The 25008-nt window shown below is 44.1% G+C and overlaps 1 protein-coding gene across 1 annotated transcript in view; it reads right to left on the bottom strand.

Moving 5' to 3' along the window:
• LOC309808926 (forkhead-associated domain-containing protein 1-like) overlaps window positions 1-17621 on the bottom strand; it is a gene marked incomplete at both ends in the record, with an annotated part of 92965 nt that extends 75344 nt beyond the window's left edge. Inside the window, one exon of the mRNA XM_082629493.1 lies at window positions 17529-17621. Coding sequence (XP_082485619.1) covers window positions 17529-17621 — 93 coding nt within the window. The remainder of the gene's footprint in view (window positions 1-17528) is intronic.
• Window positions 17622-25008: the final 7387 nt, after the last annotated feature.

The following is a 25008-nucleotide window of genomic DNA, read 5'->3' as shown; positions in this document are numbered from 1 at the left end:
CAGTCACTGCAATCCTCATTTTAAGAGGAGGATGCTGAGGGTCAGAGAGGTTAAGTGACTTGCCTAAGGCCACACAGCTAGTGAGTGGAGGGTCACCAGACCCTGACAGCAGACCCAGAATAGATGCCCAGTTTTGGGGTAGGGCGTCAGGCAACACAGAGGCAAGAGGGAACTCGGGGGAAATTGGCCAGGAATTGGCCACTTGATAGTTCTCTGATCCCATGCAAGTATCCTTTTGGTTGTCCCAAGTGGCAAGACAGCAGAAATGGCCCAACACAAACCAGAAAGGTCAGTTGGCAAGTGACAACTGTCCATTTACTGCAAGTGTTAAAGTTCAGGGGAGGTTTTGTAATAATTGTTGTTTGTTCTATTCATTTTTAAAATAACATGTTTTTTGTAATAATGCAGAAAATGAGAACTAGAGAAAAACACAAAGAAGACATTAAAATCACTTAGACTCCTGTCCCCCAGAGGCAGGCACCGAGAACACGGTGGTTCACATCCTTCCAGTCTTTTCTCTATGCTTACAATCTTTTTAAAAAGTTTAAACACAATTGAGCTCATACCACAAAACATAGTTTTATAACTACCTTTTAAAAGCCTTGGTGTACAATGAAGGTTTTTCCCCTGTGCTTAATTATTACTGTTGCTTCTTAAAGCTAATCAGAATTTATCTAAGCAAAGATGATCTATTTTTCAATAGGGGCCCTCGTGTGACCACATTTCCCACAAAAGAGAGAGACCCCAGACAGTGAATTGTCAGTGGGGTCAGAAACCTCCTGTATAACCACTTTAATAAGAAGAATGAGCAAAACTCGGCACCAAGGAGGAAATATCACATCCCCCCTGGCCCTGGCGCCCTGGACTATGGGCTGCAGGGCACGTGCGAAGTCTTCTGTCTTCTCAGGACACTGCCTATGAGCCATCCACTCCAGCCTGAGACTTTGCAACTATTTTCTAAGTCACTCTTCTCAGAGCGCCTCATCCAACTTTCATAGAGAGTACTTGGACTTAGAAATCTATACTAATGTCCCACAATATAATTATAACCAATAGCTTATATTAATAATAGCTTATAGTATATGAATAGATAATAATATAACTGCATATATTAGTAGAATATATTAATGACACATTATGTGTAATTACACAAATGCCAGGAAATTTGCTAAGTGCTTTACTGCATTATCCCATTTCATCTTCACAATAATTCAAAGGGATACTTCCTCATTTCAAAAAAATTTAATTTTTTATTTAAGTCTAGTTGATTTACAATGTTGTGTTAGTTTCAGGTGTACAGAAAAGTGATTCAGTTATACATATATATAATATCTATTCTTTTTCAGATTCTTTTCCATCACAGGTTACTGCAAGATATTGAATATAGTTCCCTGTGCTGTACAGTAGGTCTGATAATTACTCATTTTTTAGATGAGGAAACTGAGGCATAGAACGATTACATGTGCCCACAGTCAGTCACTTTGACTCGCCTGGCTTGTTCCCAGGTTTGCCTGATTCAAATGACTGTGCCTTTACCCACTTTTCAAATTCCTATGACACACTTTGGCACTTAAAATACTGGAACACAAGAAGAAAGCAGGAGTAGCTCTATTAATTTTAGGCAGAGCCAACTTCAGAGGAAGGAAAGTTATCAGGGATAAAGAGAGGCAATACATAGTGATAAAGGGGTAGATTCTCCAAGCAGACATAACAGTCCTTCATTGTATGTACCCAACAATAGAGCATCAAAGTATGGAAGGCAAAAACTGATAGAACTGCAAGGAGAAGCAGATGAATCCATCATGGTAGCTGGAGACCTCAACAGCCCTCTGTCAGTGATGGGCAGACCCACCAGGCAGAAAATTAGGAAGAATGAAGTTGAACTGAACAGCACTACCATCATCTGGATCTAACTGGCAACCACACAGCTTCATCCCACAGCAACAAAACACACATCCTTCTCAAGCTCCCATGGAACATTCACCAAGCAGACCACATTCCAGGCCACGAAATATACCTCAACAAATGTAAAAGAATAGAAATTATGCAAAGTACGTTTTCAGAACACAATGGAATTAGGCTAGAAACCAATACCAGAAAGACAGCTGGAAAATCCCCAAATATTTGGAGATTAAACAACACACCTCTAAATAACAGATGGGTCAAGGAGGAAGTCTCATGGGAAATAAAAATTTATCTTGAGCTAAATGAAAATGAAAATACAACCTATGAAAATTTGCAAGATGCAGTGAAAGCAGTGCTTGGAGGGAAGTTTATGGCATTGAAGGCATACATTTGAAAAGATCTAAGCTTCCACCTTATGAAACTAGAGAAAGAAGAGCAATATAAGCCTACCACAAGCACAAGACAAGAAGCAATGAATGAAATAAAAAGCAGGAAAACAATAGAGAAAAGTCAGCAAAATAAAGAGCTGTTTGGTTTTTTTTTTTTTTGTAAAGATCAATAAAATTGACAAACCTCTAGCAGGATAACCAAGAAAAAAAGAGAGAAGATACAAATTACTCAAATCAGAAATGAAAGCGATGGCATCACTACTGATCTCATGGACACTGAAGGGATAATAAAGGAATATTATGAATAATTCTATGCCCACAGATTTTATAAGTTAATGAAGTGGACCATTTCCTTGAAAGACACAATCTACTGAAACTCACACAAGGAGAAATAAATACTCTGAAAAGACTCATATCTAGTAAAGAATTTGAATCAATAATGAATAACCTTCCAAAATGGAAAGCACCAGGCCTGGATGGGTTCACTGGTCAATTCTATCAAACATTAAGGAAAGAATGATACCAGTTCTCAATAATCTCTTCCAGAAAATAGAAGAAGAGAGAACACTTCCCAGCTCATTCTGTGAGGCCAAACTTATTCTAATAGCAAAACCAGATAAAGATATTACAAAACAGGAAAATTGCAGACCAATACCTGTCATGAATATAGATGCAAAATCCTCAACAAATTATTAGCAAATTGAATCCAGTGATGTATAAAAAGAGTTCTACACCACAGTCAAGTGGGATTTATTCCAGGTATGCAAGGCTGGTTCAACATTTGGAAATCAATTAATGTAATCCATCACATCAACAGCGTAGAGAAGAGAAATCGCATTATCATAACAGCAGATGCAAAAAGAGCATCTGACAAAATTACACACCCATCCATGATAAACTAACAAACCACCAAACCACCACAACAACTCTTGGCAAATTAAGGATGGAGGGGAACTTCCTCAACCTGATAAAGTACCTCTATAAAAACCCTAAAGCTAACATCATATTTAATGGTGAGAAACTAGAAACTTTCCAATTAAGATCAGGAATAAGGTGAAGATGTCCCCTTTCACCACACATTTTCAACATTGTACTGTATCTCCTAGCTAATGCAACAAGGCAAGAAAAGAGAATAAAAGCAGATTGGGAAGGAAAAAAAAATTCTTCTTTGGTGAGGTGTTTGTTCAGATCTTTTGCCCATTTTGCAGATGGCATGATTGTCTATGCAGAAAATCCCAAAGAACCGACAAAAAGCCCTCCTGGAACTAATGAGCAATTATAGCCAGGTTGCAGGATACATGATTAACATACAAAAGTCAATTGCTTTCCTATATACGAACAATGAACAAGTGGAATTTGAAATTAAAAACACAACACCATTTACATTAGCACCAAAAAAAAAAAAATGAAGTACTTAGGAATAAATCTAACAAAATACTGAGCTATATGAAGAGGTATATGAAGAAAACTACAAAATGTTGATGAAAGAAATCAAAGTAGTCTAAATAAATGAAGAGATATTTCATGTTTATTTGAAATTCCTTAATGATGTATGCTGTTTAACATCTTTTCATATGCTGATTTGACATCTGTAGATTTTCTTTTGTGAGGTGTCTGTTCAGCTCTGTTGTCCATTTTTAAGTTGGGTTGGTTGGTTTCTTATTGTTGACTTTTAAGACTCATTTATATTGTTTATTTATTTATTTTATTGAAGTGTAGTTGATTTACAATGTTTTATTAATTTCTGCTGTACAGCAAAGTGATTCAGTTATACATATATATACATTCTTTTAAAAATATTCTTTTCCATTATGCTTTATCACAGGATATTGAATATAGTTCCCTGTGCTATACAGGGAACAAAAAGCATTTGACAAAATGCAACACTCTTTCTTGATAAAAGCACTCAACAAGCAGGTAATAAAGGGAAATTACCTCAACATAATAAAGGTCAAATATGAAAAGCCCACAGGTAGCATCATACTCAAAGGTGAAAGACTGAAAGCTTTTCCTCTAAGATCAAGAAGAAGATAAGGATACCTGCTTTTGACAATTCTATTCAACAAAGTACTGGAAGTCCTAGCCAGAGCAATTAGGCAAGAAAAAGAAATAAAGGCAATCCAAATTCGAAAGGAAGAAGTAAAATTATCTCTGTTCACAGGCAACATGATCTTACATGTACAAAATCCTAAAGAGTCCATGAAAAACCACAACCCTCTTAGAACTAATAAACAACATTCAGAAGCAAAATCGTAGGATACAAAATCAACAACAAACATCAGTTGTGTTTCTATATGCTCTCAATGAACAATCTGAAAAGGAAGTTAAGAAAATAATTTCATTTATGATAGCATCAAAAACAATAACATACTTTGGGATAAATTTAACCAAGGTGGTAAAAGATGTGTACACTGAAAACTACAAAGTGCTGCTGAAAGAAATTAAAGACACAAATAAATGGAAAGACACCCTGTATTCGTGGGTTGGAAGACTTAATATTGTTAAGATGTCATTACTACACAGCAGGATCTACAGATTCAAAATCCCAACAGCAGTTTTGGCAGAAATAGAAAAATTCATCCTAAAATTCATATGGAATCTCAGTGGACCCCAAATAGCCAAAATAATCTTGAAAAAGAAAAGCAAAGCTGGAGGTCTCACACTTCCTGATTTCAAAACTTACTGCATACAAAGATACAGTAATCAAAACAGTGTGATACTGACATAAGGTCAGGCACATAGGCCAATAGAATAGAAGAGAGAGCACAGAAATAAAACTTTGCATATATGGTCCAATGATTTTTGACAAGGGTGCCAAGATTATTCAATGGGGAAGGAACAGTATTTTCAACAAATGATGCTGGGAAAGACTGCAAAAGAATTAAGTTGAACTCTTACCTTACACCATGTATAAAAATTAACTCAAAGTGGATCAAAGACTTAAACGTAGTCTAAAACTATAAAACTTTTAGAGGAAAACACAGGAGGAAAGCTTTATGACACTGGATTTGGCAATGCTTTTTTGGATATGATACCAAAAGCATAGGCAGCAAAAGTAAAAATAGATAAATTCAACTATGTCAAAATTTAAAACTTCTGTGAATCAAAGGACACAATAAACAGGGTGAAAGGCCATCTAGAGAATGGGAGAAAATAGTTGCAAATCACAAATCTGAAAAAGGGTTAATATGAAGAATATATAGAGAACTATAACTCAACAACAACAACAAGAAAAAAAAACCCAAATAACCTGATCAAATATGGGCAAAGAACTGGAATAAACATTTCTCCAAAGAAGATATACAAATGTCCAACAAGCATATAAAAAGATGCTCAACATTACTAGTCATTAGGGAAATGCAAATCAAAACCACAGTGAGATACCACCTCATACCCATTAGGATGGCTACTATCAAAAACAAACAAACAGCAACAGAAAATAACAAGTGTTGGCAAGGATGTAGAGTAGGGGAACACTAATGCACTGCTGAGAATGTAAAATGGTGCAGCTGATAGGAAAAACAGTAGAGCGGCTTCTCAAACAATTTAGAATAAAATTATCATATGATCCAGCAAGTCCACTTCCGGGTATATACCCCAAAGAATTGAAAGCAGGAACTTAAAGAGATATTTGTACACTCATGTTTATAGTAGCATTATTCACAATTGCCAAAAGGTGGAAGCCACCCAAGTGCCCACTGACCGATGATTGGATAAGCAAAATGTGGTCCATCCATACAGTGGAATATTATTCAGTGTAGGAGGAAGGAAATTCTGACACATGCTACAACATGGATGAACCGTGAGGACATGATGTGAAATAAGTGTCACAAAAAGGCAAATTTTGTATGATTCCACTTATGTGAGGTACATAGAGTAGTCAAGCTCATAGAAACAAAATAGAATAGGGGTTGCCAGGGGCTGGGGAAGGGGGAAACGGGGAGTTGTTGTTTAATGGGTACAGTTTCAGTTTTGCAAGATGAAAAATTCTGAGGCTGGTTGCACAACAATGTGAATAACTTACAACTACTGATCTGTACACTTAAAAGTGGTTAAGACGGTAAACTTTATATGTATTTTACCACGATTCAAAAAATGGCTAAGATGAAGGGACTCACTCAACCTCAGGATGCTGGCACAGGGCAATGTCAGGGTTTGAACCCAAGTCTAATTCCAAAACCTGTACCTTTGATTTGTACCCTGTGATTTTCAGAGTAGAGAGTGATTTAATAATGAGAGAGGAGACAGGCAGGACCTAATAGAGAAAACAAGTGCATTTCTTAAAGGCTCCTGCATTTTAAATGTTTAAAAATTATATAGTGAGTCCATAAAATATTGAGACGTTTAAACATCTCTTAACAATGACCATCTGCTCTGATGACTCCTGTGCTTTGAGGAAGCCTCCTCGGGAAGCCGACTTAGTTATGATGTTGCCCTGAGGTTCGCTGACGTTGTCGCTGAGGTTCGACGTGTACCTGGAACCGTCCTTTGAGCTAGGTTTCAACCTTGCATCACCTGGAACTGGGAAGCCCCATCTCAGACCATAACTTCCCGCTCCCAGCCTTCCTTATCCTCTGTCTCGTCCTCTCCTTGAGTCACGTAGCCTTTGCTCCCCGTCCCCTCCCTATGCGTAATGCCCTACGCTCACCCAGCCTGGGCCCTGCTCGAGCTCACCAGCTCCTTCAAGTCCATCCTGGCCCCCAAACCCTCCTGCCACCCTCAAACTTCTGTCCTGAGGCTGTCCCAGTGCCCTCTGGGCCCCCCAGCCAGCAGGTTCCTGGTCTTAGGCTTTTAATTCTACTTTGACAACAGCCTCCTAGGTCTTCACCTCCTGCACCTGCCTGCATCCTCCGTCTGCTTCTCCAGACCCTCCTCCATCCCCTTCCACAGCGCCCTCTGCCCAGCAGGCCCACCTGTGCAGCTACATCCATGGGCTGATGGGCTCCTTGACTCTGGTTTCTGGTTGGGTTTGGCCAAATGTGGGGGTTAGAGATCAGAGCAGGGAGGAGAGAGGTTGGGGTACTTACTCCCCTGGCTTCCTTTCTCTGGGGCCACACAGCTTCCCTCAGAGGGACTCTACCCAGCCCTCGGGGTCTCCGGGTCCCAGGAAATGCCCCTGCCCCTCACCCCTCAGCTCTGGGGGTGGGAACAGTCCTCACTCATACTAGCTCTGGGCCCTGCACTATCCTTTGTGGTTTCTCTGAGCCCTGCCCACTCCCTGTGGAGTCCCTTCAGGAAACTCCCCTCCATCACTCCACACCCCTGTGAATGTGCCTTCAGCTCCCTGCCAGGACCTGGACTTCCCAGGCAGGGAGAAGGTCATAGATGGAAACTTCAAGGCTTCTTTTAGCTGCCAAGGGCCTCCGGGTGGTCCTGTCTTCATCTCACCCTTGTCTGGTCCCTCTCCTCAACCATCTCCTCTTCTGCATCCTCACCTTGACAGTGTAACTTCCGTCTAACCTGTGAACGTGCTCACCACCCCCTCGGCCTGGAAACACCGCCCCTTCCCCCTTCCTTTCCTTTATTGTCAAATGGCTTCAAGAGGTTCCTCTCCCGCTGGGTCCTCAACCCACTGCCATTGCCCTCGGGGGCCTCCTCGGGCTCTCGGCCTCCCTGTGACATGTGACACAGTTGTCAGAGAGAGGCACGTGGCCTGGTGGTTCAGGGGTTGGGGGAGCAGGGCAACGTGGTGGTTACTAGACTGGGCTCGAGCCCAGCTCTCCTACTTCCTAGCAGGGTGACCTTGGGCAAGTGATACCTCAGCTTCCTCATCTGTAAGGTAACAAAAGGACAGTCTTATAAGTTACTGGTGACGTATAAATGATATAATACATACTAAAGCACTTAGAAGAGAACATAGGGCAAATGGGAAATGTTCTCTATTATGAGCAAGAGGATGGGCTCTGGAGTTAGAAAGCCTTGAGTTCAAGTCCCACCTCTGCTACCTTCCAGCTGTGCAGCCTGGGGCATGGTTCTTTGCTTCCCTTTGGTTGCTCCCTGAGCAGCAAAAATGAGTTTGATAAGCTGGGCTTTGTAGGATTGACAAAAGGTACTGCTTGGTGACTTGTTCAAAGGAGTGGGATAACATTTTTGAAATTAACTTGTGTGTGTGTGTGTGTGTGTGTGTGTGTGTGTGTTTTATCTATTTCTCTTAACCTTTTGGTTCTAGGCTATCCCATCCCCCAGCCCTATCCCCCCACTGCCTCAGGAAAGGGATGTAGTACAGAAATAGTAAAAAAAAAAAAATGGGGTTTTCAAAAGAATAAGGATATGAGGAAACGGCCAGGCGCTGGTGAGACGACGAGTCTGGGAGTGGAAGGAAAGAAGAAGCTTCTCTGCTTCCCCGTCAGCTGGATCCTTCCTCCCCGGTCTCCCTGGGAGAGCCCTGTGGACCGGCAAGTCCTCAGGAGAGGCTGCTCCTGAAATCAGACTGCCCGAGCGTGGTGCCCAGTGCCCCAGCCTCCCTCTGTGACCTCAGGCAGGATACTCAGCCTATCTGTGCCTCAACGCCCTCATCTGTAATGTGGGGCAAACAACACTAACCTCCTAAGGATGAAATGAGTTAATACACTCGAGAGTGAAAAGAACAGTACCTGGCACAAAGCAAGCTGTCTCTGTGATGAATACCCTCAGCCTGGCAGCAGCTCTCTGGCTCCCTCACCTCTCTGACTGCTTCCAGGTCTCCACGCCGGGCTCCTCTCCCCTCAGATGTCCGTTTCCTCTGCACTCTGTCCATGGGCTGGGGCCACTGTGCCACCCCCTCGATTCGCAGGTGTGTATTTCCAACCCCTGGTTCATCTCCAGGCCCCAAACTGCCTGGCTGCTTCCGGGATGTTGAGGTGCTCACTCAACCCGTCCTGCTTCCTGCCCTCTTGGTAACGGGATTATCACCTGCCAGCTCATCCAGCCATCTTTCTCCATGGCCTGTGGCATTGATCCTACTGATACTTCCAGAAAGCTCTCAGACCAGTCCCAAAGCAACAGTCCAGTCAGGTGGTAGTATTAATGTGGTGGGCAGAATGGTCTCCCAAAGATGCCCATGCCCTGATCCCCAGAACCTGGGAATATGCTCCATGAGGTGGCCAAAGGGACTGTGCCGATGTCAAGGTTACTAGTCAGTGCTCTTAAAAGAGGGAGACTAAGGACTTCCCTGGTGTTGCAGTGGTTAAGAATCCGCCTGCCAATGCAGGGGACACGGGTTCGAGCCCTGGTCCGGGAAGATCCCACATGCCATGGAGCAACGAAGCCCGCGTGCCACAACTACTGAGCTTGTGCTCCAGAGCCCACGAGCCACAACTACTGAGCCCACGTGCAACAACTACTGAATCTGCATGCCTAGAGCCCGTGCTCCACAACAAGAGAAGCTACTGCAATGAGAAGCCCGTGCACCGCAACAAAGAGTAACCCTCGCTCGCTGCAACTAGAGAAAGCCTGTGCTCAGCAACGAAGACCAAACCCAGCCAAAAACTTTTTAAAAAATTTTTAAAAAGTGGGAGACTATCCTGGGTTATCCAGGTTGGACTAATTGAACTCCACCAGTCCTTATAAGCAGAGAACTTACTCTGGCTGGATTGGAGAGATAAGTGGTGTTTCTTGCTGGGCCCCCACTTAACAGCCCCAATGCTCCTCTTCCTGGGAAAGCACCAGGTCAACGTTTCCTCTTTACCCAAATCCCCCCCAGATGGCACCACCTCAGTCTGTTGCATGAATGAGGATCACGAGAACATTGATCTCACATTTCACTGACAACCCCCATTCTCCATTCCACAGGGTGGAATTTCCCTAGCTTAGTCAATTATCTTGTTATCTCAGTTAACTGAGAATTTCCAATTTAGATATTAGATGTTCCCAAAGCTAAATTTACACTCAAAAAGTGAAGCTTCTGTTTTTAGAAGCTTGAGTCAGCTCAGTCTGAAACTCAGCCCCACCTCCCCCGACTAGCTGTGTGATTTGGGCCAGTTCCTTAACCTTTCTGAGTCCCATGTCCATGTCATCAAATGCGGATAATAATGATAATAGTAGTTCTCACCCGCACAGGATTAGTTTTGTGGATATAATGCTATAAATATATATACAGAACATACATAGATGATGTATAAAGCCATGCGAGATACAGTAAGTAGTCCATAAATGTATGCTGTAGCTGTTTGCATTATGTATGCTATTCAAAAGATTATGATCTTTCTTTCATCTCACATCCATCAGAATGGCTACTTTAAAAAAAAAAAGGGAAATAACAAGTGTTGGTGAGGACGCAGGGAAAGTGGAACCCTTGTGCCCTGTTGTGAGAATGTAACTTGGTGCAGCCACTATGGAAAACAGCATGGCAGTTCCTCAAACAATTAAAAATAAAATTATCATATGATCCAGCAAGTCTACTTTTGGGTATATATCCCAAAGAACTGAAAGCAGGGCCTTGAAGAGATATTTATACACCCATGTTCATAGCATTGTTTGCAACAGCCAAAAGGTGGAAACAACCCAAGTGTCCATCAGTAGATGAATGAATAAACAAAATGTGGTGAATCCACACAATGGAATATTATTCAGCCTTAAAAAAGGAAGGAAATTCGGACACATGCTACAGCCTGGATGAACATGGACATTATACTCAGTGAAAGGATATTATACTCAGTGAAAGAAGCCAGTCATGAAAAGACAAATACTGTTATGATTCTACTTATATGAGATACCCAGAGTAGCCAAGGTCATAGAGACAGAAAGCAGAATGGTGGTTGCTGGGGGCTGGGATGGGGGGACAAGGGGAGTTGTTGTTTCATGGGTGCAGTTTCAGTTCTGCAAGATTCAAAGAGTTCTGGAGATGGATGGGGGTGATGGCTGCACAACAGTGTGAATATATTTAATGCCACTGAACTGCACACTTAATAAAAGTGGTTAAGATGGTAAATTTTATGTTATGCATATCTTACCACAATTAAAAAAAAAAAAGAAAAATGAGATCACGATCTAGCCCTTTCCTCTGAACTTTTTCCTCTTGGAAGCCCTCCATCTGCTGGTGAGAAACTAGTCCCATCAATTGCTCTGCTGGGTACTGACCAATGAAATCAGCCGCCAGTTCCCAAACAGGGGACAAAACATTCCCTGAGGACTGGTGAGACCTAACAGGTGAACCCCCAGAGCAAGGAGCACTTGGGGAGAAGCCAGGGGTGAGGTGGGGGGGAGGGGGGAGGAGGGGAGCATGACCCAGGCAGGAGGACAAGCGCGATGCAGATGGGGAGCCAGCAAGTGCACCCTCCCAGGCCTGTTTCATTCCGTGGATTTCCCCACAGAGAGTCCACCTGTCACCTTATGTCTCAAAATGCAGGTGTTCGCTTAGAATAAGAGAAATGTGAATAAAAATGACACTGGTACCATACTTCACCCCGTAGATCAGTGAAGATCCAATGGGGGGTCAGCACCCTAGGCTGGGGAGGGAGTGGGAGACGGGCGTCCACTGCTGGCAGGACACCACGTCTGGAAACCTCTGGTGGGAAATTTGGCCATGCCCATCAGAGCTACAGCTGTGTGTGTCCTTTGACAGAGCAGACATATCTGCATGTCCGTGAAATTATGCAAATAATAGGAGAATCCCAGCAGCCTTGTTTAATAATAATAAACAAGATTATGGTGTAGGCTCTGGTTCTTTCCTGAGAGGCAGCCCAGAACTGACAGGGGCCAGAAAAAGGGACGAGAGTCATCCGGCTGGATGGGATCTGGGGTATGTGTATGAGATCAGTCTGGCTTCACGACCCTCAGATCCCACGCGAGAAGGGCTGACACAGGCTGGAGAGATGGCTAAACCCATGAGAAAGGAGATGCCTGGCAGGACACTGACCACCGAGGGTGAGGGGTGGACACCAGCATTTCATCCCCCTGTCATGTCTGTTCTTTCTTTTTCTCTTCCATCTCCACCTTCCTAGCTGCAGCCCTGCACTGACTTGGGCTGTCCTAGAGCTCAGTCTTCTAGGGATCCTGGAACCTCACTAGGGTGGGACTGGGGGAGTCCCTGGGGAGGGGGTAGGGTCAGTCAGCCCTTCATTGTTTACCCTTCGCTTCTCTTTTCCTCAAAACAAAGTTTATTGAAAGAATACACACACACACACACACACACACACACACAAAGCAGGAGCTCTGCTGATCAAGAACGGAGAGGGAGGGAGCACTGATGTTGGGGTTCTCAAAGTGTGGTCCTGGAACCAACTCCAGGGACTCCATTCCCCCCACCTGAACCTGGGGAGCATATAAATGTGAAGATTCCTGGGCCTTACCCCAAACCCACTGGGTCAGAATGCCTAGGAGTTCATGTTGAACAACCACTCTTAAACATGCGGAAAATCCAACAACCACTGGCTTTGGTGTTTCTTCATTCTGGAAGAACTGAGTCCCTTTCTCAGCAGAGATTAAATAACAGCCATATCCAACTCTAAAAAATACACTTTACAAGGCACATCAAATCATATAAATTATAACTTGCAAGGTTTAGCTGTGAAATGAGCAAGGCTGAGGCTTTTGAGCCATGTAAAATGGGAGAGGGGAGATTGTGAATAGAGCTCCTGATGGCTCGTCTGCACACAGCAGCCGGGATTTTCACTGGTAGGTCTCCCCCTTGTTTACAATCCTTCAAGCCTTCTTCCCACTACTTTCAGATAAAGATCAAAACCCTTATGGTGACATGAAGGAGGCCGACTTGTCCCTTAGCCCTCCTCCTTCCCACTCTGACTTCTGGACGCCCTGGTTTTCTCTCAGTCCCTTGGGTTCACAATATGCTCTTCCACCCCAGGGCCCTTGCACATGCCATTCCCTTCTCCTATTGTCTAGTTAAGTCCTCCTTGTCTTCCATATTCCTTTCCTTTACAGCCCCAATGTTGGAATGGAATTAGTCACACCTTTGTGGGATCATTTGACTTATTTCTCTCTCTCCTGGCAGCTTCCTGATGGCAGGGACCATGTCCAGTTCTGCCATCACTGTACCCCTAGACTTGGCTCGGTGCTGAGGCTCTGGGTAAATACTGTGCAATGAATGAGTGATAGCAAACGTTATCACTGTTGACTAGAAACAGTTCTCACTAGCCTGGCTATAAACAGGCTTCCTACTGCCTTAGGGAACCAAACTCCTTACAGGATATAGAAAAAAGTCTGGAGGGTAAAACCCTGCAAATATCAATATTGATTTTTCCCTGAGCCAAATGATTACAAGTGACTTTTATTTTCTTCCTTATATTTTCCTTTCTCCCAATTTTTAAAAACAAGAAGCATGTAACTACCTTCCATTATCGGAAAGAGTAAATGATGTCGAAATACTACGATACCAATAGTCCAAACAACATGTCAGCCTTGCTGATGAGTAGAAATCTTTAGAAGCATAACTGCGTATTCTTTAGGATTGATCCAGGCAAATAAAACAAACAATCTTTTTTATTTGCTAGATGTAACCTCTGGGTAATTGCAAGGATGATTTTTAGTAATATAAATCCCTGACATTTTTGTTTTGTTTTGTTTTGTTTTGTTTTTTGCGGTACACGGGCCTCTCACGGTTGTGGCCTCTCCTGTTGCGGAGCTCAGGCTCCGGACACACTGGCTCAGCGGCCATGGCTCATGGGCCCAGCCGCTCCGCGGCATGTGGGATATTCCCAGACCGGGGCACGAACCCGTGTCCCTTGTATCGGCAGGCGGACTCTCAACCACTTCGCCACCAGGGAAGCCTAGTGACGTATTTCTTAAGCTAAGTCCGAGGAGCAGTAAGCAGTCAATTATTTATATACAATGAATGCAACTCAATTTCTGTCTAGTTAATAACTGTCCTCATTAGTTCCCTTTTCCAAATGGCTTATTAATGTCAGTGGATCCTCATCTCAACCCTGTGCACCTCTGAGGATTCTTCTCAGTCTCTGTTTTAGGAGACCATAATAATGATCATTGTGACATTCACTGAGCACCACATGCCAGGCTCTTTATATGCATTTCTCACTTAATCCTCAGAATACCCTGTGAGGTAAGAGGTTTACAGACAGGGAAAAGGAGCTCAGAGTGATTAAGTAATTTGGTTGAAGTCACTCAGCCACAAAGTAGCCTAATGAGATTCAAACCCAGCTCTGTCTATCTCCAAAGCCTGTGCTTTTAAAAATTACTACAGTTTTCTAATGTCATAGTCAGGTTCAAAACAGAGATCTCTGTCTCTACTTTAGCCAGACAGGAAATAAAACTACCCCAAATCTATGCCTTGTTAGGATAAAGAAGAAACTACAGTTCTTCTTCTTCTTCTTTTTCCTCCCACTTTGCACACTGAACAGATGTTCTGTGTCCTTGAAGGGAGACCATATCATGGAGGAGAATCTCACGGGGACGTTCATGGAGTTATCTTTAAATCTGTTGCGTTTACAATAAACACTCTCAGAAAACTAGGAATAAATGGGGAAATTTCTCACTTGGTAAGAACATGTATAAAAACCCTACAGCTAACCTCCTACTTAATGGTGAAAGAGTAACTGCTTTCCCCTAAGGTCAGGAACAAGCAAATATAAGGATTTATACACTGCTCTTGTTCAGCAGAGTCCTGGAAGTCTTAACCAGGGAAATAAAGCAAGGAAAAGAAGATTAAAAGCATTCAGATCTCCTTTTCTGAAAGAAGAAATAAAATTGTTCTTATTTGCAGATGACATGATTGTTTATGTATAAAATCCCAAGAAATCTACAAAAGCCCTTATATAAGAAAGTGCAGTTAAGGTTGCAAGATACCAAGAAGCATACAAAAATCAACTGTATTTCTATATACTGTCAATGAACATGTGGACACCAAAATTAAAAATATAATACCATTTACAATCACTCAAAAAAAACAAAAAGAGAGACATAGTTAAGTGTAAATCTAACAAAACATGTACAGGACTCGTATGCTGAAAACTACAAAACACTCAAGAGAGACACCGAATAAATGGAGAAATATACAATGTTCATGAATTGGAAGACAATGTAGGAGTATATCAATTATTCTCACATTGATATATAGGATAAAACACAATTCCAATCAAAATTACAGCATGATATTTTGTGTATACAGACAGGCTTACACTAAAATGTAAATGGAAAGGCAAAGGAACTAGAATAGGTTAAAAAATTTCTTTAAAGAAAAGTGGGAGGAATCACACTACCTGATTTAAGACTTACATAGCGACAGTAATCAAGGCTATCTCATAATGGTAGATCCATTATGACAAATAGATCCATGAAACATAATAGGGAACTAAGAAGTAGCCCCCATAGAAAGTATGGCCAGATTATTTTTGACAAACTTGCAAAAGCAATTCAATGGAGAAAGGATAGTCTTTTCAACAAATGGTTCTGGAACAACTAAATATCCACATGCAAGAAAAATGAACTTTGACCTAAATCTCACATCATTAACGACAGTGAACCCAAAATGGTTCATAGATTTAAAAATTTCTTTCTTAGAAGAAAACATAAGAGAAAATCCTCAGGGTCAGGGACCTTGTGGCATGTTCTTAGACATGACACTAAAAGCATGATCTATAAAAGAAAAACTAACTACCTGGACTTCATCAAGAGTTAAAGCTTTTGCTCTGTGAAATACTCTGCTAAGAGAATGAGAAGACAAGCTACGGATGGGAGAAAATATTTGCAAACCATCTATCTGACAAGGGACTCATATCTAAAATACATAAAGAATTCTCAAAACTCAATGGTAAAAAACTAAACAATTCGATTACAGACACTTAAAAGATATGAAGAGATATTTCACTGAAGAGGATATGCAGAAGGCAAGCATGTACATGAAAAGACATTTAACATCACTATCGATTTGGAAAATGCAAGTTAAGACTATGATGAGATACCACTACACACTTACTAAAACAGCTAAAATGAAAAACCGTGTTTAGGCTAATTGCTGGTGAGGATGTGTCTCATACATTGCTGGTGGAAATGAAAAATGGTATAGCAACGCTGGATAAGACTGGCAGTTTCTTTACAAACCGAATCTATATAAACACATATGTTAATCCATGCAATCATACTCCTGAGCATTTATCACAGAGAAATAAAAACTTATGTTCACACAAAAACCTGTACACAAATGTTTATAGTACATTTATTTGTAATAGCCCCAAATGGAAACAAAATGTCCTTCAAAAAGTGAATGGTTAAACATAGGTGATACGTCCATACCGTGGACTATTACTCAGCAATAAAAGAACAAGCTAATAACCTAAATGGATGTCAAGGGCACTACACTGACTAAAAAAAAAAAAAATCAATCACAAAGGTCATACATACATGATGAAAATTATAGAGACGGAGAACAGATTAGTGGTTTTCGGAGCGTGGGGACGATGGTGGGAGGAGGAATTGTGACTATAAAAGGAGCATCACAAGGGACATCTCTGATGATGGAATACTCCTATATCCTGAGGGCCACACCCAAATCCACACGTGGTAAAATGGCACAGGACTCCACACATGCTTCGTGCCATTCTCTCTACTATTTGTGCATCTATAATTATTTCAAAATAAAGTTTAAAAAAATCTGTTGAGGGAAGTCTGAGAGTGGTCTGCCTTTCACAGTCCTAAAGGGATTCCATTGCATTTCTCTTTCTGCTTCAATATTTTAATCCCTTTCAAAATGTTAAAAGGCTCAAAGCCACTGTTTTTATAATTCCTTACTTACAATTTCTTCCAACTTCCTTGGCTGTCAATGAGCTGGGACTGTGGACCAAGCCACAGCTAATTCAGAGAATGGAATGAAATGAAGTGAGAGAGCACTGAGGCCATGCCCAGGGCTTACCCTGATTTACTACTTGGAGGTACGGGGGCGGGGGAGGGCTCTGAGGGGCCCGTAGTCTCCAGAAGCTCTGGAAAGGGCGAGAGGCCATTGCTCAAGCTGGGCACTTCAGGTGGCCGTGGCTGCCAGACGCGGAGCAGGTGAAGGTCAAGCATCAGCTCTACGCCCACCTTCCAAACCGCGCCATCAGGGTGGGACACTGCACACACAGTCAGCAAAGGACACAGGGCCCATCGCACTTTGCACTGTGCTCATTCTCACCACATGTGCCAGGGAGACCCAGCACATGCCGGGATTGGTTATTGGTGGCACACCGAGGAAGGCTGGGACTGTTAGCCAGAGGCTGTGCTTTACAAGAGACTGGAGTCCACAGAACAGTAAGGACTTTTGGTGGTGTGAGGGGTAGGGAGGGTCGGGGACTGGCTAGGAAGAGGTCTTACCTCTAAAACAAGGTCTGAATTTTCATGCCTTCCAATCGTAGTGCTTTTATTCAGGACAAAATAGCCTTCTGCACTCTTTAGATAGGCTTTCATATTCTCTGCTTTCCCTATAAAAGGTTTTCAGAAAACAATTTTGTTAGAAAAATACAGTCCTCTAATTATTCAATGTCATATTTAGAATGAATGGAATACACCATAATGTCCACAGGAGAAGTCAGCAGAGGTAGGAGTGGATAGCTGGATTTAACAATGATCACAATGATAATTCCGCACATTTTTAAGACTGTCCTTTTAACAGTGATAGCCGGCATAGATGAGCTTGCTTCTGATCACAAGAGGACATCCTTTATGTAACTCAGAGCACAAACAAGCAATAGTAAAAAAAAAAAACCCAAACAAATCTGAATTCCACTGATAACCGCTCTCCACCTCCCATTAAGCTTAGTTTGGGGTTAGTTATCTGACAGAATCAAATACTCATTGTTACTAACCCACCACTTACTAGCTCTGTGACTCTGAGTGAGTTACTTATTCTCTCTCTATGCCTCTGTTTCCTCATCTGTAAAATGGGGCTAATAATACTCTGTATCCCAAAGAGTTTTGTGAGGATTAAATGTGAAGCATCTAGAATGGTGACTGCTACACTAAACACCCATTTGTCCTACTGTGATTGTGACTGTTATTAATCTTGGGCTTCTGAACTTTGACTCAAGAAACCCCAACTTCTACAGAGCTTCTTAAAGTGTGGAAGAGTCAGTCATCGAGGAAATGGGCATTAGAAGATACTTTCTTTTTAAGTCACTGCATTCCTTCATATATTTAGGTTGAAAAAAAAATGATTTCCAAAGACAAAATATCAAGATTATAGCTTGGCTGTACGGTCAAGACTCTGTACGTATCTTTTGCTGGCATTTTATTACGAAAGTGTCAAACACACAGAAAAGTTGAAAGAAGTGGATGGTGAACTTCTATAGAACCACCACCCAGATTCTACAATCAACATTTTGTTCTATTTGCTTTATCACATATCTACCCATCTATACATTTTATATTTTAATGCATTTCAAAGTAAATCCTATACATGTTTTTAAATTTTATTTATTTATTTTTGGCTGTGTTGGGTCTTCGTTTCTGTGCGAGGGCTTTCTCTAGTTGTGGCAAGTGGGGGCCACTCTTCATCACGGTGCACGGGCCTCTCACTATCACGGCGTCTCATGTTGTGGAGCACAGGCTCCAGATGCGCAGGCTCAGTAGTTGTGGCTCACGGGCCTAGTTGCTCCGCAGCACATGGGATCTTCCCAGACCAGGGCTCGAACCCATGTCCCCTGTATTAGAAGGCAGATTCTCAACCACTGTGCCACCAGGGAAGCCCTATACATGTTTTTTATTTTTTTTATTTTTATTTATTTATTATTATTATTATTTTTTTAGCGGTACTCGGGCCTCTCACTGTTTTGGCCTCTCCCGTTGCGGAGCACAGGCTCCGGATGCACAGGCTCAGAGGCCATGGCTTACGGGCCCAGCCGCTCCGTGGCATGTGGGAAACTCCTGGACCAGGGCACGAACCTGTGTCCCCTGCATCGGCAGGTGGACTCTCAACCACTGTGCCACCAGGGAAGCCCATATATACATGTGTTTTAAAACATAAAAATTTCAGTGACTTCAGCTGGTTCCAAGATGTTGATGATAATTCACATGATATTTGAATTCTGATCCATCTCAGTGCCATGTCAAAGATAGCCTCTTTTCTTTTTTTCCTTTTTTTTTTTTTGGCTGTGTTGGGTCTTCGTTGCTGCATGCGGGCTTTCTCTAGTTGCGGCGAGCGGAGGCTACTCTTCCTCACGGTGCGCAGGCTTCTCACTGCGGTGGCTTCTCCTGTTGCGGAGCATGGGCTCCTGGTGTGCAGGCTTCAGTAGTTGAAGCACGTGGGCTCAGTAGTTGCGGCACTAGGGCCCTAGCTGTGGCTCGCAGGCTCTAGAGTGCAGGCTCAGTAGTTGTGGTGCACTGGCTTAGTTGCTCCGAGGCATGTGGGATCTTCCTGGACCAGGGCTCGAACCCGTGTCCCCTGCATTGGCAGGCGGATTCTTAACCGCTGAGCCACCAAGAAAGTCCCCAAAGTCTCTTTTCAACTGAAAGGTCACTGAAGTGTGAAGTTGTTAGACTGTGGATAAAAACAAAAATCATCTAGGTCTGACCGTAGAGGGTCTCCGGTCTGGCTCTGCTTTCCATCAACATCTCCATCATCATTCCATCACTGAATCCCTACTAAGTGCCAGGCACTGGGCTATCCTTTTACACACATGGCCTCTTTTCATCCTCAGAACCACCCTGCGAGGCAGGTGTCAGTATTGTCCCGCTTTACAAATGAGGAAACTGAGACTCAGAGAAGTTAAGGTCACACAATAGTAAGTGTGTGAGAACTCTGAGCCTTTGCATGTAACCAGTGTACAAACCTCCATTGCTGCTGGTGGGGCAGAGTAGGGGTGGGGGAATTGCACTGTCTGCTGACACTTGGGACATGTAGTAAAAGAAAGTCCTTGAAACCAGCATTCTATCCTCTGAAAGGAAGACGAGACCCTACCTGGGGGTAAGAGAAATAAAAATAAGCAGCATAGTTTATATTTGTAAACTTTGAGGCCTGTGGATGTCCCACAAATATTGATGCTTTCAGATAATGAGAAATACATTTGATTAAGTTCGCTGTCATGTATACAGGGGAAAAGACATTTCCTCTTCCCAAAGAACCATGCTCTGCTGCCTTCAGTTATTAATCTTCAATTGCAGAGGACCATGTTAGCACGCAACACATTCAAGTCTAATTAAGCTAGAATGGAAACTTCCAAGAAATGTCTCTTCTGCAGGAAAACCACAGGAAACGCCACTAATCTAAAACTTAAACTTGGATCATGTGCATATTTGTTTTTTAGCTCTCACCCCAGACGTCCCCAAGGCTGGGGTCTTCTCTCTGCTCAGACGTCCCCCCTCGGGGCAACCACCTGACTGACCACTCTGGCTAAAGGCACCCTCAGTCATGTTATTCCCCTGCTAGTTTTCCCCTGCTGTGTTTCCTTCCTTGTACTTATCATTCTCTGACATGTTCTTATTCCTTTCTTTAGTTATGCTTGCTGTTGGTTTCTCTTTCACTAACATATATGTTCCTGGAAAACCAGGACTGTGTTCATTTTGTTCAGAAGCAATTCTTCATGGGTATTTTGTGTTTGTACCCATCTTCAGAGCAAAGGCATTGAAAGATTTTGTCCTGCACTCACTTTCTGAGGATGCTTGTATGGCAAACAGCCTGGGAGGATAGAGGTAATGTTTCTAATAAAGATAACGGCTCCTTCTGGGGCAAAAGTTGGGCAAGTTTGCTTGCAGCCCCTTTCAAAGATTGCAGTTTCCTGAGTTTGGAGTTCCTTACCTGGGACACAGACCCACTGTGCGCACAGCATCCACACTGGCTGCTCTGCACCACCCCGAGGGACTTTCAGGGCAACAGGAACCAATGTGCATATGCAGCTCTGCTGCCTGTTATGTGGGCTGTGCTGTGAGTAATCAAGTTCTTTGTTTCTGGCCCAGGAGTCTCTTGTCTTCTGCCAGGAACTATAAGCTGGGCAGGCTAACTTACTAACTTTCAAACAGGGTCAAATGTCAGACCCTTTGCAGTTCCTGCCAGTTCTGTGCATTACCCCTTCTCCAGGGCAGGGGGCGGCGGGGGGGCAGAACCTGACACATAGTAGGTGCTTGGGAAACACTTGCTGAGTGAATGAAAATACAAAGGACACCTCAAAGCAAGTCAGTACAGCCAGCTGGCTAGGAAGCTTTGATAGTAACTACCTTTCATTTTTCCTGTCAGTATCTAGCTTAGATGACTCCTTGGAAAACCTAAATTCTATCTCTTTAGCTTTTGGATTGGACAATATTTCTCCACCTTAATTTTGCCCTGTGCATCACTTCCTTGCATGAAAACACTGTCAAAGTAATTTGAATGTGTGGAGCTCTGTGAATTCGTTCTTACTCAGCGCCATGGAGCACCATCCACAGGAAAGAGCAAAAGGGCTTCAGTCATCTGCGTTCCCCCGACCACTTTGGATGGCTCAGAATTGGGCTATAGGAACAAACTTTCTTTTGAGGTTTACAGTGGCCTCAAAGTTCCTTAAAGAAGGGGAGTTCAGGTAAGGGGCGGGTGTGTGTGTGTGTGTGTGTCTGACCATTGGGTGGGTGTTCTCCATAAATCATGGGAAACAGGGGTTCCTCTCTTAATCCCAGCTATACCCACAGGACATCCAAGAGCTGGTGCCCAGGAGAGGCTTAAAGCTCCCGTGCCGCCTCCCTTGGGGGGCGAGGTAGGGGCTGCACTTAGGAAGGAACGGCTGGTGTTGGGGCACTTTTTCTGGGGTGCTCCTGGCGACCCGAGCCTGAATCAGAGAGTTCGGACTCGGCTGGCGCCGGGTCCCCTGCCTACCCCAACGCCCTTGACCTCGCAGGGCTGGCCTCCTCCGGCCCAGGTTTCCGCCCGCCGCCTCCTCGCGCGCCGCTCTCACCTGGCCAGAGGAAGAAGCCCACGCCTCGTCCTCCGCCGAGAGCCCTGACCTCCGCCCTGCCGCCCTCCCGCGGAGTCTCCGGGCGAAGGCCCGCAGCCCGCGCGCCCGCCCGGCCTTTTTACAAACGTCGCCACGGCAACGCCATTCTGACGGCCGAGCTGGGAAGGGGCGTGGTGTGCGCGGCGCCCGAGGATGAGGGGGAGGTGCGCTGGGAGCACCCGGCCAATTACAGCCCGCTGCAGCGCTGCGAGCCCTCCCAGACCTGCCCGCTAGAGGATGGAGAAACAGGCTCATTGTTCACAGAAGTAGCTCCAAGTCTTACAGCGGGGAAGGAGCAGACTCAAGAATCCTTCCTACTGACCTTAGCTGTAGGTTCGGTGCGTTGAGGAGGGGGTGGTCAGGCGTGGGAGGGTAATGGAGCTGAGCCACGAGAAGCTTGGAGTTTAGTACCCCCCCGTCCCACCCGAAACTCTATTTCGCTCTGTTGTGGAGGAGAAAATAGAGTAAGCTGGGGGGGACCATCACTTCTGGGGGTGGGGGTGGAGATGGGAGATGGGTGGGGTGGAAGGAACACTTCTGAAAGAATGGAAGATTCTCCCACGTGCTAGGAAAAGGGTATTTACAAGCCCACAGCCTTACTGTTCCTGTCCTTCCCTGTCAAAACTCGCGTTTATTCATTCATGTGTTCTTTACTTCTACAAACATCACCTGAGTCCCTACAAGGTCAGACGGTGGCCCCAGTGTTGACCTGGATCAGATCCTTAAGAAACCCCCCCGCACTCCCCATGGGCACGGGGCTGGGGGGATGGAGCGTGTGGAGAAGACATGCAAATGCCAACTATCTCCCCTCACCCCATGACACCTTTTTCAAATCAGCCCCTTCTGTCTGGGAGCAGAACAGCCCTGCTGACTACCTACAGAATGCCTCATTTCCCTGCCAGGAAATGACGGACAAGGTGCCCCAAGACAAACTCAAAATATTCATCTGAGAAAGATGAAAGATGGCAGACTCCACTCTAGTCAATTAGAAGAAGATATAAGAGAGAAAAATCATGGAAATCGATATGGGATGGACTATATGGTAAAGATGCTCCCACATGCCTAGAGGCTATTGGAAATGCACATTCCCTGGCACAGACCTCAGAGATTCTGATTAAGCAGCTCTGGAGCATGGTCCAGGAATGAATTTGTTGCATTCTTGCAAATTCCTTGTGCATTTGTTAAAAGCTTGGCAAAACCTCAGGACTTATTCAAACCTGCAGTTGAATCGCAGAGCCCTCCCAGCACTTGTGCCTAGAAATATTTTCCAGGCCCTCAGTCAGCCTGGAAGGTTCTGCCTGGGTTAGTTCCCTTCGACCAGAAAGACCTTAGGAATGTATGAGGAGTGACCACAGAGGCCGGGGCCCTGAGTGGTAACTTCAGAGGAACAGAGAGGGTCAGGCTCAACTCTCCAGGCACATTTCTGCCTCAGGGCCTTTGCAGTTAATGTTTCTTCTCCCTACAGGGCAATTCCCCCAGGGATCTCCTTCAGCTCCTTTAGATTTTTACTCAAATATCACCCTATTTAAAAGGGTCTTGGAATTCCCTGGCGGTCCAGTGTTTAGGACTCGGTGCTTTCACTGCCCGGTTCGATCCCTGGTCGATCCTGCAAGCCCCATGATGCCACCCAAAAAAACAAAACAAAACAAAAAACACCCCCCAAAAAACATGAAGAACAAAACAAACACCTCACTCTATTGCTCTTCCCTTCATCTTACCACTCCTCTAACATGCTATTTATTTAGTTTCCTTCTCTTATTTTTTGTCAGTCTCCTCACTCCCAACTCCCCCCTGCCCCCCAACTTAAGCTCCATGAGGGCAGGGATTTCTTTTCTCTTTTGTTCACTGCTGTATCACCAGTACCTAGAACAGTGCCTGAATGAACGAATGAGTGAATGAACAGGGGCAACCCTTGCCACCCGCCCACAGCCTTGCCTCCTACTCTTGAGCTGCTGAGCTGAACTGTCCTTACCCCAGGACCTAGGCTTCTGTAGCCTTGACCCTCCCCAGCCCCACCCCCATCTCCATGCTTGTCTTCAGTGTCATCAACATGAGCACAGAATGCAACCCTGCTCACTGCCAGTCAGACCCTATGGAGCCCATCCAGGCCAGCCTGGAGCCGGAGCTGCCCATGGCCCCCTGATAGGCTTGGGAGAGCATCTGTTACCATTAGTCCATCTCTCGATGAGGAAATACTAAATGGCGAACAAAACTGACATTCAGGCTCACTGGAGCAGAAATTGCCAAATCTTGATTGGATCCTGCCGCTCCCCACAGGATGCCACAGTCATCTCAAAGGGTGTGTGAAAGTCTTAAAACCCAGTTCCATGTCATCCACTTAAATTTCAAAAACAGAAACTAAAATACCCCAATAACTCATGGCTTTATCATAGCATGTCCTGGGCTGAGTGAGAGTTGTACTTTGCGATGATGGGGTGTTCAAAATACTGCACCTGGGGAATTCCCTGGTGGTCCACTGGTTAGGACTTGGTGCTTTCACTGCCGTGGCCCGAGTTCAATCCCTGGTGGGGAAATTAAGATCCCGCAAGCCACATGGCATGGCCAAAAAAAAAAAAAAGAGATTTCTAGCTTATATGGGCTCCTTGGTGATGCCTGTAATCAATCAATCTTATTGAGCTCTGGGTGGCTACCAAGGCTGTACCGTATCTCCATCAACATCAGGATACTGGTGTCTGAAAGGCCTGGGTGCAGGTCCCAGCTTTGTCATTCCCAGCTGTCCTCATAATACTGGAGCGAGTAATGTTAACTCCGGGCTTTCCACCCGCAGGGCTCTGTCCCAGTCTTTCCTGTGGATCATCTCATTTAATCCTCAGCATAACCTGGGGCAGTAGGTGTGTGTGAAACACCTGGAACAGGGAGCTCTGCAGAGAAACGCTCAA

This window comes from Mesoplodon mirus (genome assembly GCF_964341445.2).
Source record: "Mesoplodon mirus genome assembly, chromosome: 7".
NCBI classification, from domain to species: Eukaryota; Metazoa; Chordata; class Mammalia; order Artiodactyla; family Ziphiidae; genus Mesoplodon; species Mesoplodon mirus.
This window is presented reverse-complemented; position numbering and strand designations above follow the sequence as displayed.